General features: G+C 46.8%; 1 protein-coding gene across 2 annotated transcripts; it reads right to left on the reverse strand.

The window, feature by feature from the left end:
- Positions 1-924: 924 nt before the first annotated feature.
- On the reverse strand, positions 925-12,656 carry LOC110204575 (SUN domain-containing protein 2-like). 2 transcript variants are annotated; one of them, XR_013487716.1, is made up of 6 exons: positions 11,864-12,627; positions 10,657-10,772; positions 9,059-10,505; positions 8,351-8,444; positions 3,043-3,116; positions 925-1,233 (listed from the first exon to the last, which is right to left on the reverse strand). XR_013487716.1 is itself a non-coding variant. In XM_020980740.2 (4 exons), exons 1-4 carry the CDS (start codon positions 11,987-11,989, stop codon positions 10,407-10,409), a joined length of 426 nt encoding a protein of 141 aa, XP_020836399.1. In that variant the 5' UTR covers positions 11,990-12,656; the 3' UTR covers positions 9,355-10,406. The 2 variants fall into 2 exon arrangements, 1 of the variants encoding a protein (XP_020836399.1); XM_020980740.2 differs by lacking the exons at positions 925-1,233; positions 3,043-3,116; positions 8,351-8,444 and adding an exon at positions 11,005-11,089 and having other exon boundaries at positions 9,355-10,505; positions 11,864-12,656.
- Between the last annotated feature and the right edge of the window lie 19 nt (positions 12,657-12,675).

Raw genomic sequence — 12,675 nt, forward strand, 5'->3', positions numbered from 1 at the left:
AATGAAGCAGAAGCAGATGATTTTCTGGAACTCTCTTGTTTTCTGCATAATCCAGCGAATGTTGGCAATTTGATCTCTATTTCCTCTCCTCTGCAAAAACCAGTCTGCTCTTCTGATAATTCTTGGTTCATGTATTTCTGAAGCCTCTTGTAGGCATAACCTTGCTGGTATGTGAAATGAGCTCAATTGTTCAGTAATTGGAACAATTTTTGGCATTGCCGTTCTTTAGGATTGGGATGTAAATTGATCTTTTCCAATCCAGTAGCCACTGTTGAGTTCCAATTTTTTTCTGAATAGTGAGTACAGCACTTTAACAGCATCAACTTTTAGGATCTGAAGTAGATCAGCTGAAATTCTGTCACTTCCATTAGCCTTTTTATTAGCAATGCTTCCTAAGGCCTGCTTGACTTTATTTTCCGGGATGTCTGGCTCTAGATCAGTAACCACACCACAGTAGTTATCAGAGACAAGATCTTTATTGGATAGTTCTTCTGTGTACTCTTACTTTCCCCCCCAATATTTTTAAACCTGGAAGATTAATATTCTTCATTCCCCATTTTGGTATATCCCAATCATAACTATTCCTCTGGACTGTCCTACATCTTCAAAGGCATTTGATGCTCCAATGTTTTAGTTTCTAGGAAAGAAGGGACCCCATGTGCATGGCCCTGTATTGAACTATCCTCTGGGGTAGCTAAGCAGCCAGGTTTTTTCAGATGAGTCTCACTAGGCCTTACTTTAAAAATATGCATATAAAGAAGATATGGAGATCGCTCCACTTTTTTAAAAAAAAATTAAAGCTTACATGATACTGTTCATAATCCTTTGTCTTCAACATGCAGAGCTCTGATCTTATTGAAGTTTGCCACAAGCAGTATGTGGAAATTTTTCTTATACTGTGCTATGAAAACTTGTCTTGTTGGAACTGTCCCAAATGGCAGTTGAATTTGTTGAATCTGATCACACCACAGAAAGAGTTTCTTACTAAATGGAAGATCTGAATATCCTTTTGCTAAACATTTTCAGTTATAAAATCAGCTCCAGGGCAGGGAACTTGGCCCTTCTGTTGAAGTAGCAATGGGTATGAATATGTTTTGGGGTCAGAGAATGCTACAAGACTGAGGCACTGGTTAAGTGCCATGATGATCACAGAAAAGGCAGAGAGGTCTTCAATACCACAGGCAGAAGCAGGATCCAGATCAGTCTAACATTGTGGCAAGTCAGGAAGCCTTTCTGAGAGAGAAGGTACAAGTAAGCTACTGGTGGCTTTGTAAACACTAGGGCCTACAAAGGGTCATTTTCTGGATGTCTTCATGAGAGTGGCTAATTTTTCCAGCCTGTTAGTAGAAGTAGTTGTCTGAGGCCTCACTGTACCATGGAGCCGACTCTGGAATCTTGAAAGCTTATACCCATGGTGCACACTATCTGCCAGGTTCTACCATAATCAAAAAGCTTCAAGTATTCTGGAAAAAGACTGAGGTGCTGTTTAGCATTGAAGCTCCCTTGTAATCTGGCCTCAGCATACCTTTGTTGGCTTACTGTATATCACTTCCTTTCACACACTCTTAAGTTCCAAGCAAATTGGCCTATCTGCTTCCTTATAAAAATATTGCATCTAGGCAAAGCCAAGAGGGCTGAGTGAAAGCAGGGACTCACTTGAGCTCTCCCCTGAATCTCTTCAAATACCTCTAAAAAGTGACTCTGAATAAAGTCTAGAATGGCAGAAACCATAGTGAGACCAATTGAGGCAGATTTCCAGCCCAAGGCAACCTGGAAGGTCGACAGCACAGGTCTGTTGCACTGGCTTGAGAGAGGAGTGTCCAGCACTCAGGGCACAGCACAGATCTGGCCTAAACAAAGCCAGAGTAGGCTTTGAGGACTGAATCACCAGCAGCAGTGGTACTTTGCAGTCTTCTCAACCCACAGACTCCAGAGACAACTTAAAAGGTCAGTGGGAGGGTCTATCAGAAGGAACCGGGGAGAGAGAAGCAAAGTCCGGTCCAAGGCTGCAGGGTGTGCCAATACAGCTCTGGCTCAGCAAACCAGTAGCAGGCCTTGGGAGTGACGGAATCTACAACAGTAGCGGTGGCAGTTGGGGCAGCAGTAGCAGCAATGGCAGTGACAGCTGCTTGTAGAGCCCACAGATTGAATGTTTGAAAGTCACCTATTTCAACTTCTGAAAGCCAAAATGGCAGAGTAAAGAGTAAGTTGCTCTCACCTTCCCTTATTGACTTTGAAAAACCAGAGAATATTGCCCCAGGAAAAACCCTGAAATAGGAGAGAGGCTAGAAAACAGAAAGACTAGCTATAGCAGTCTTTTAGCTCCTGAAGGCTAGGGGAATTAATGGGAAAGATCCCTCTTGCTGTGACCAAAGGGGACTAGTACAGGAAGGACAGCATCTCAGAAAGCTAGTGGCAAGCCACACCTCAGCAAACCAGTAACCAGGCCCCTAGTCCCTAGCACAAGAAGCCTGGAACAGTTTCCCCTATGCCCCACAAGCAGAGATCAACTTTAAAAGCCAGTAAAAAGTCAAACAACATGAGCAGAAAGCAACATAGAAAAACAATGACCATAGAGAAATATCTCAGTGACAGGGGAGATCAAAACACAAATTCAGGAAGGACAACACTGTCAATATACCCTTGTGAAACTCAGAGGGGAATATGAACTGGTCTCCAGCCCAAAAAGCCTTCTTGGAAGAGCTCAAGAAAGATTTTATAAGTCAAATAAGGAGGTAGAAGAAAAAAAATTGAACAATTCCTTTCAAACTACAGTTGACAAAATGGAAAAAAAAAGTACACTGAAGAAAACAACTCTATAAAAAGTAAAATAGGCCAAAGAGAAAAGGAGGTACAAAAGCTAAGTGATGAAAACAACTTATTAAAATTAGAATTGGGCAACTGGAAGCTAATGACTCTATAAGACATCAAGAATCAGTCAAACACAATCAAAGAATGAAAAAATAGAAGAAAATGCAAAATACCTCATTGGAAAAACAACTGACCTGGAAAATAGAGATAACTTAAGAATTATTAGTCTACCTGAAAGCCATGATGAAAAAAAGAGCCTGGACATCATCTTTCAGGAGATCATCAAGGAAAACTTCCCTGAGGCCCTAGAAAAAGGGTAAAAGAGTCATTAAAAGAATCCACCTATCACCTCCTGAAAGAGATCCCAAATTGAAAATGCCAAAGAATATTGTAGCCAAATTCCAGAATTATCAGGCCAAGGAGAAAATATTGTAAGCAGCCAGAAAGAAACAATTCAAATATCATGGAACCACAGTCAGGATTACACAGGACCTCGCAGCTTTTACATTAAAAGATCGAAGGGCTTGGAATATTATATTCTGTAAGGCAAAAGAGCTTGGATTACAACCAAGTGTCCACTACCCAGCAAAACTGAGCATAAAATTCAGGGGAGGAGACATTCATTCAATGAAATAGGGGACTTTCAGACTTTGTGATGAAAAGACCAGAGCTCAATGGAAAATTTGATCTTCAAATACAAGACTCAAGAGAGACATAAGAAGGTAAACAGGACAGAAAAAAAACCAACAGTATGTTATTAATAAGGGCAAACTGTTTACATCCCTACAAAGGAAGATGACACTTGTAACTCTTGAGAATTGTAGCTTTATTACGGTATTTAGAAGGGATATACATTGACGGAGGGGATGGGTTTAAGTTGACTTTGATGTGATGATAAAAAACCTGATGAAGTGGTGAAAAGTAATTGTAATGGGAGAAGAGGAAAGGATGAGGCAGAAAAGGGTAAATTACATCACATGAAGAGGAGATAGAGAGACACAAAGACATATTACATTAGAGGGAAAGAAGGGAGGGAGATGAGCATTGTTTGAACTTTACTCTCATCGAATTTTGCTCAAAGAGGGAAATAACAATCAGTTATGCATAGAAAACTAACTTGTCATATAGGCAAGTACTGCTGTTTATTAGAATTAAAATTCTTCACTTTGTATTTGATCTCTTTGGGATCTAAGTGGTATCCCAGCATCAAAGAACATATATATGAACAGCATTTTCAAAATGCTGTTTGAAATAAGAGGGAACAAGTCCTGGCTTCACCCATAGTGTTTCTGTGCTTCTTTCTTCCCATGGTCCCAGCCCTTCTAAAGCCAGATGCTGTGGCTCCTAGGGGGTCAGGCCAGGCTAGGCTGCCCAGAGAATGGTCCTCCCTGGCTATGCAGTGCCCAGGTCTAGGGCTCTGAGGCAGCTCTGATCTTACAGGGAGTGAGAACTCTGGGAGGTCCTTAGTCTTTTGTTGCTGGCAGCTCAGTCAGGGCCAACCAGAGGCTCTGCTGTAAGCTCTTCGGGCTCCTGGCAGCCTGGCTGGGTTGTGGGGCTCATTCTGGACAATCTCAGGAAGGAATGAAGAAATCTTGTATTTACCCCAGTGTTCAGTGACAGATGCTGTCATCCTCCAAGGCTTTGGCTTGACTGCCTGGCTTGGGAGAGCCTCATGACCTTGGAATATTCCAGCAGATGGTACCTAGCAACTATCAGGGTTCCAGTAACAGAAGGCCAGCTACTGGCCATCGATGTAGGATGCCTGTAGCAGTTTTTTTTTTCTATTTTTTAATTGTAGGTAAGCTACTTGGTGGATGTATGTTACCCACACCAGGAAGTCTGTTGTCCTTGCAGGCTATGAAACCTTTGCCTTCTGACTTCTGCAGTGGAAAGCCACGGTACAATAGCAGGCGTGCCATCTCTGCCCTCTCTAAGACCTACTGTGCTTGGGTCAAACAGCAGGAAGAGGTAGGTAGTCTTCCCTGAGCAGTTCTCTGGGCAGAAAATGAGTGCTCAGGAGATGGTTTTATCTTGTCCAACGCATGACCATGAAGCAAGGGGACTGGTTTTCAGGTGTGTGGCAGATGGATAAGGGACTCGGCAGGCACTGAAGTGGAGTCTGTGTTCATTTTAGGACTCTACTTTGCTGTTGCCTGTTTGTTTTGAGTATCTCCTGAAGACGGGAGATAATTTAGCTTCCCTCCAATAATGATGCCGGCATTAATCCTAGGAGGAAAACTCATTTCCAAAGTAAATTGGTTTGCTATAGCAAATGTACCAGGGCAGAAAGTTGCTCTTGTCCTTTGGAAAGGATCAGTGATCCCAAGGTTTACTCTGATACCAGTTGTTAGGGCCACTCTTAATTTTTTATGACATTCATTATATTCTAAAGCTTTTTTCATGAAGTAAATGCAATATGACCTGCTGGAAACCACAAAGACAAAAACCGATCTGAAAATTTCTCCACTTCCCTTGTCTCTACCTTCTGCTTGGGAGCTGTTATTGTCCCACCTCTGAGCAGGACCTGCTCTTGCTATGGGCCTTCCCAGGATAGGTGAGAAACTGAAGTCTGCCTATGAGAAGATGTCATCCATTCCATCGCTAGGTCCTTCTTCAGCCCTAGTCTCTTTCTAGCCTTCTCTCCCTTGCTAGCATTTTGATTGGTGACCTCCACCTCCCATTCACTCCCTTTCTCACCTCCCACCCTTCAGACATTCCTCATCTGGTCACTTTGTGTTCCCTTGGTGTCAGCACTGGGCTCTAAGGTGCAAGAGCATCGTATGCCCCAAACATCTGGTCTCAGAAAGCTCTGTTGAGGGCTAGAGGCTTGAGAAACTGTCAGAATTCACAGTGGATCATCAAATGGATCATGAGTCCACAGGGCTGGCTCCTAGGCACCTGTTCATTGAGGTTTAAAACAAGCAACGTCAACACAGAAAGACAAGATTCTGAATATGCACGTCATTGCTTCAACCGTACTAAACATCGCCACTCTGGTCCAGCCTTGGATAGACCCTCATGTGAGTTCCTAGACATCCCACTAAGTGTTGGATGGGTTTTCAGGGTGCTCCATAAGGCATGTGTCCTTCCAAAAACGCAGCCCCCAGAGCTCTCCATGTCAGATGTGGTCTGGCCAGGAGATTGCCACTGTCTAATGCTACCCCTGTATTATGGACACTATCTGTCTGTCCATTCCCCTCTTTCTCTCTCTCTCTCTCTCTCTCTCTCTCTCTCTCTCTCTCTCTCTCTCTCTCTCTCTCTCTCTCATCTCTGTCTTTCTGTCTCAGTGTCTGTGTCTCTGTCTCTTTTTGTTCTCTCTCCTGTTTTTGTCTGTCTTCCTTCCTCTCTCTCTCTTGTCTCCATCTCTTTGTCTTTCTCTGTCTCTTCCTCTCTTTCTATGCTCTCTCTCCTCTTTCTCTCTCTGTTTCTCTCTTCCTCTCTCTGTTTCTATGTCTCTGTCTCTGTGTCTACCTCTCTGTATTTGTCTCTGCCTCTGGATTCAGCCCAAAGGCCCCTCCTTTTCTGGGCTGCCATATTGCACTTGGCTCCTATAGAATTTGCAGTCCACTAAAGTCCTCCAGCCTGTCAGGTGAACTGCAGCTCACATATCCTACACCATCCTGTCTTGGGGATGTGGCTTTATCTTCACATAAGTAGATTTGACTTCTGGCTAATGTACTCTGCGATCCCACACCCCTCTGACCATCCTATCCTGCTCCCTTCAGGTAGCTAACCTGTAGGGCTGTCACTCCCAAGATTGTTTCCAGGATCCAGTGAGATAGTGAGCTAAAAAGCATTTATTAAGGGCTTGTTCACTGCAGTGCTCAGCCCCTGGGATACAAAGAAAGGCAAAACCCTAGTCTCTGGCTCCAGGAGTTCCCAGTCTAATGCCAGTAACTAAGCACGTCCAGTATGTGTGTAGTGCAAAGGAAGGAGGCCCTGGGTTCAGTAGGGCCCTTGGTGGCCTCCTAACATGGGTGAGCTGGGAGCAGAGTCTTGAAGGAGACCAGGGAAGGTGGAGGCTTTGGTGGAGAAGGATTTCCCAAGCAGCTTGGGAATCTGAAAGGGGCCCAGCCCCACTTTTAGGATGGTCATTTCATTACCTGGACAGTGGCATTTGATCCTTCAGGCCTGACCACAAAGCCCCCAGCCTGGGGCCCCTATCTCCAGCATGGTCTTTTCTATAAGACCCAGTGGGGGCCACTTGGGTGTTCTGTATACCTGCCCAGGTGGGGTACTCACCTTCAAACTTTGAGGCCCCCTTAATGTAAGCCCAGCTCAAGGGCCCTGCCTTTATCCTCTGGCACCTTGAATTTCAGGTTAGGTACCTGGGGACTCATCCCCTCAAGCTTCTATTCCTCCCCTCCCTGCTCCAGCTACCAGTTCGGTTAGACCTTGCCTGAATGTGATGAGACCTTACTTGCTATGATGGACATACGTAGTCATGTCTGAGAGAGCTTCTTTTGGATTCCAAGAGTGAAGTGTTAGCAACCTGTTAGGGTACTCTTTGAGAGCCTTGGGGCAGCTTTGGATAACCTCCTATAGATGATAGGGGAAGTAAGGTTCCAGTCATCACTGCTGTCATTCAGGAGCCCAGCGGGCAGCAAGGGCCTGTCAGGAGCGGCAGGAGGGGTCTAGGTTGCTTTGAGGTCAGTAAACTCTATACAGAACCTTCAAACAAGGGGACCCTGAGTCCTCTGATAGCTCTCTCAGCAAGTGGCCATCTCTCAGCGAGAGCAGAGTCTCTGTCAATCTAAGATGCTCCTAGACAAGTAAGGAATCTAAGGAGAACCTCATAGCCTAGTTCCAGGCTCCTGAGAGCAGCATCAACCTTTTGAGAATGCTGATTCAGCCAAAAACAACCTCCTCCAAGATGCCCACCTCCATAGTCCCTGCTTACAGAAACATCTGAGTTTCTGGATTACTTGGCAGGCCCTAGGAATGTTCTTTAGTATGTGATCAAAATCTAAGTGTTCTTCTGCCCAGAGGGTGGTCAGATCTTCCTAGGGAGCACAGAAAAGGAGACAGACATTCAACAAAACCCAGAGAACTTTTCAGGCTGTGGCAACCCCAGAGTACTGCTTCACCTCAAGACTTCCCTGACCTCCATGGGTGCTATTGGATCAAACCTAGAGAGGCTGGTCCTGGTAACCTGGTGTTATCAGGAGGACAGGTGGGCAGCTCCTGCTTTCACCTCACCTTGATGTGGACAGTGGTGTCCCTTTGGAAGTCCTCCTTCAGGGAGGCTTGCTATCAGTCACCAGGCCCTCCAGGACAGCCAAATTGTCCTCGTGGCTCTACTCCCATTCCCCGTCATATATATGTCTTCCCTGCAGCCCCTTTATTTTTCTGTTTAGGTCACTCAGTCACCCTTTTCCACACTGGTGCCTCAGGGATTTTTTTTTATGACTTTCTTCTGTATTATTTATTATTATTATTAATTAGGCAAAGCCTAAAAGGAAATTGGTCTCAAGGACTGTGAAGTCAGTTGGAACAGTGGATATTTGATTATGACAGGCCTGGGGGAGGCCTCACTAACCTGATTAAGACAAAGAGGTCCTGCAGGGAGGCAGCTGTGGTCAGGTGGTACCAGGTATTTCTGAAGCAGCAGTGGAACAGGTGAAAGAGCCAACCTGTAAACGTCCCAGCAGAGGGATTCAGAGACTTCACCCTGCAAGTCTGTCATGTCCCAGAGCTAGCCTGCTCCCAGCCTGTCAACTCTGCAGCCCCTTCTTGCTATTCTGGCTCTAGCTGTGCATACAGATCCTTCTGTAACAAGCCCATCTTCACACAGTGTCCTAGAGTTATTCCACCCATGCCCATGGTGCCCCTGCATAGGAATGAGGAAGCTCCTTTAGGTGCACTGTAGGGACTATCCTGGGCACTGTGCCCACCCACTGGCAGAACCAAAATGAAAAGCCGATCCCCATCCACAAGAAAACACCAACATGGGAGACTGCATTCTGTAAGGTGGATGTAAGGGCCAGGCTGGTCCATAAGTGCTTGCCCTGAAGGGAAGGGAAGAAATGAAGATCCACCCAGAAGAAGAAAGCCTCAAGAATGCCCCATTTTCATGCTAAGGCTTGAGCCCTCCCACCCTGAAAACCCCCATCTGGAGCCAGACTGCAGAGTTCTCCATCTTATATGAGAGATAAAGTCCCCCCCGCCCCCAGCTATAGGGTACCCTTCAAAGTAAGTGGTGCACTGCCTGAGGAATGGGGCTCCAGAGGGAGGAAGTGACGCCTACCTGCACAGTCATCCTCAGAGAAGTATCTTGAGGAGCATTCAGAGATGTTATAGGTGACTTTGTCCAGGTGAGCAGCTGGTGAGAGGCATTTCCCACTTCTGGATTTTCTCCTCAGCGTCATAGGGGTTACCAAGCATGAGAAGCAAAGATAAGAGAGTGAAAAAGAAGAAGGGGGGAAAAGATAGGGAGAGGGGAAGGACAGGATTTGAATGAGACTTTCCTGGAGACTTCTGGGGTGAAAAGAAATGATACCCAGAGCCCTCTGTTCCTGTTCTTATTCCTTAAACAGATGAAGAGTTTTGTTTTTGTTTTTTGTTGTTGTTATTGTTTGTTTTTCTTTTGTTTTGTTTTGTTTTTAACTTTGGGTTCAGGATTCAAAAAAGCCAGAGGTACCCTGAGCCAAGGAGGGCCTCTTTCCAAATTAAACCACCATGATGAGGTATGAGAGGAGCTAAGAGTCAGCTAAATCTGTCTCGTCACTCACAGGCATTTCACCCAAGAGGCTCCCTGCGCTGTTGCTGGGCCATGCGGCTCGCTCTAAGAACCATGGGCCCTGGGGCTAGTTAAAAGAGAAACATGGCTGAGAGGGGTTGTCCATGCCCAGCTTCAGGCCTCAGTGTTCCAGGCCTTCTCTGAGACTCATGTTGACCCTCCCTAGTTCCTGTTCTCAGAGAGTGAAGGCATCAGCAACCCAGGTTATGGTAGAAGGGGGAGAGATAGTGCTAAGGACAGGAAATTCTCACCTTTGTGGGAAAAGAAAGCAAAAGAGTGATGTCTCCACTCAAAAATGGAGGCAGGAAAGAAATGCACACATGGCAGCGGCAGAAGCCCTTGGTTGCCATGGGCAGTTGTGATGGAGAAGGTGGCTTGGGCTCCCTCTGGCTCTTCTTACCTGAGGGAACTCTTCTTGAAGTTGGTGTGCTGGCCAGGCACCTGGGAACTACCTCCCTCTCTCCCTTGCATATTTGACCTCTTCTAGCTCCATCTTTTCTCCCAATTCCACCTTACGTAGATGTTCCATCTCTCTTCTCAGTAGATGACTGTGTAGGAAAAGGTGATCCCCTTCCCTTCCCAACTCTAAGACAAATTACAATCTTGGCTGTTCTTGCTGCTGTCATTGTCTTTTCCTGGCTCCTTCCTAAGAACAGGGGGAGGAGCAGAAGGGCTGGCCCCAAAGAGTCAAGAGAAGAAACTCGATGTCCCGTCTGCACGATGGGCAGATCCTTCCATTCCTCACCTCGAAACGCTGCTGTTAAGAAAGGGCTTTCCTCGGTTTTAGAAAGAACTGCAAGGTCCAGGTACTCACCAAGATGACAAAGCCTTTGGGAGTGCTGGTGATGTTTGCTGATTAGGTACAGGGCTTTGGGCACATGCTCCAAGGTGACAGCAATGAGGTGGAGCCCTGGGAGCCCTGAAATGCCCAGCACTTGCCAGGGTAGACATTTGGCTATGGGCAGAAGACAAATCACGTAGAAGGTGGTAGCACATGGAACAGATCTGGATCCTGGGGCCCCCTTGCCTTGAGAGCCCAGCCCTCACAGATGAAGGAGGAGACGGCAGACAGAGAGCCAACCTGGGGGACCTCTGTTCAGCCCTACCTGGTGGATGGCTCTTTGGATCTGGAAATGGTACCACAAGGTTATGCCAAACAGACTGATAACAGACATCCTGGTGCCATAGGTCTCTAAGCTTTGGCTACTGAGGATGCTGGCCCCTGAAAAGAGAAACAGGGAGAGGAGTTAGGGGGCACTCAAGGTCTTGGATGACACAGATATGGCTTAGGGCAGCCTTCAAGGCAAGGGGGTGCTGCCAGGGCATCTGCCCTCCTACCTGTGCCACCCCATTAAGGGCATCCCAATTTGTCAATTCCTCCTGTCTCATAACGGCTATGCTGATTTTTCAGTCCCTCTTGTCCCAAGCCTGCTGGCTTTCTGCAGGCCTCCTACCTGAGGACTCCAGGGCATAATCCACCAGTTCAATGTGATCTTCACTGTAGAGTTTCAGGGCCTGCTGCATGATCTTATGCACTTCCTAAAAGATAGGCATTCATGACTCATGGGCCAGGCCACCTGTAGGGAAGGGCAAGCACGCTAACTGGTGGGCCTTGGCTTCCCTCTCCCTCCTGGCAGTCTCCTCTCAGGGCAAACCCATGACCTAGCCAGGAGGATGGGCAGAGGGACCAGGTTCAACTCCTTTGTCACTCCTTCCTTTAGAAAGGTCAGCCTGAAGATGGCAGCAGCTTTGCTAGCATACTTGTCCTGCTCCTCTGCCAACTGAGTCAGGATTCCTTGCTCCAGGTCCTAAAGCTGGGCCTGTTCCTCCTCTAGCTGTACAAGCCTGGCCTGAGTGCCCTTGTCTGCAATAAGTAATTGGTGGATCAAGGCCGGGATCTCAGATTCCATCTAGAAGCCACCAGAGGAAAGAGCTCAGCAAACACCTGAGAAACTGCAAGGGTGAGGAAGGAAGAGGGTCTGGACAGGAGACCTGGGATGCCTAGAGACACTCTGAGAGCTCAGGGCCAGCACATGCCTGCCTGGTGCCGGAGAAGGGATGGTTGTGAACCAAATGACTGGCATTTCTCCACTGCTTTTGAGGTCTGCAGAAAGGATCTCATGATATTATCCCACTTGACAGATGAGGAAAATCTCATCCATGTCACAAAGTCCACCCAATAGGCTCAATCTTTAGGAAATGCCCAGTGGAAACCTCAGATGGTTGCAGCTCCCTGGGCAGATGTCCGGGCAGCAGCAGCCCAGCTGAGATCAAGGGGCATGCATTGCTTAACCAGGGGACTGGAGGACTCACGTCACTGCACAGGGCCACCATCTTTTCTCGCCAAAGGTGTATTTCTTTGGCCACTGCAGCTTGTCTTTGGCTGACGGCCGCCAGCTCCTGCCTCAGGCCAGCCAGCTGGGCCTCCAGGGAACCCATCTCCTTTGGCCTTTTCTCCTGGGAGTCTTCTTGGGACAAACTAGCCAGTGACAAAAGGAAAAATCAAGGTCAACCTTGGCACAGGCACTGGAGGACAGACTCAAACAGAGGCCAGGAAATGGAACAGTGTCACCTGAAGAAAAGCACCACCCAGTGTAAAGGACAGAGCCAGAGAACAGGCTGCAAGACTTTACTGACATTTCCTCCCTGCGGCACCCTGGGTAGGTCATTTCCCTCTGAGGCCTCAGTAACCTCATCTGCTCTCTGAGGTCCTCACTAGCTCGGATCAATCCTATGGACGTGTTAACCCCAGTGTTCTGCCTCCAGTGACCCCCCTTCCACCTGAGGGAATCTCAGTCGTGCCCATCAATTGGGGAATGGCTGAATAGGTTGTGGTGTATGAATGTGATGGAATAGTATTGTGCTATAAGAAATGATGAGCAGGTGGACTTCAGAAAAACCTGGAAAGACTTGTATGGACTGATGCTGAGGGAAATGAGCAGAACCAAGAAAACATTGTATACAGTAACAGCCACACTGTGTGATGACTGACTTTGATATACTTGGCTCCTCTCAGCAATGCAAGGATCTAAGACAACTCCAAAAGACTCATGATGGAAAATACTATCCACATCCAGAAAAAGAACAATGGAGTCTGAATGCAGATGGAAGCATACTATTTGATC

The sequence above is a fragment of the Phascolarctos cinereus genome, unplaced genomic scaffold, assembly GCF_003287225.1.
Source record: "Phascolarctos cinereus isolate Bilbo 61053 unplaced genomic scaffold, phaCin_HiC Scaffold_625;HRSCAF=1257, whole genome shotgun sequence".
In the NCBI taxonomy this organism is placed as follows: Eukaryota; Metazoa; Chordata; class Mammalia; order Diprotodontia; family Phascolarctidae; genus Phascolarctos; species Phascolarctos cinereus.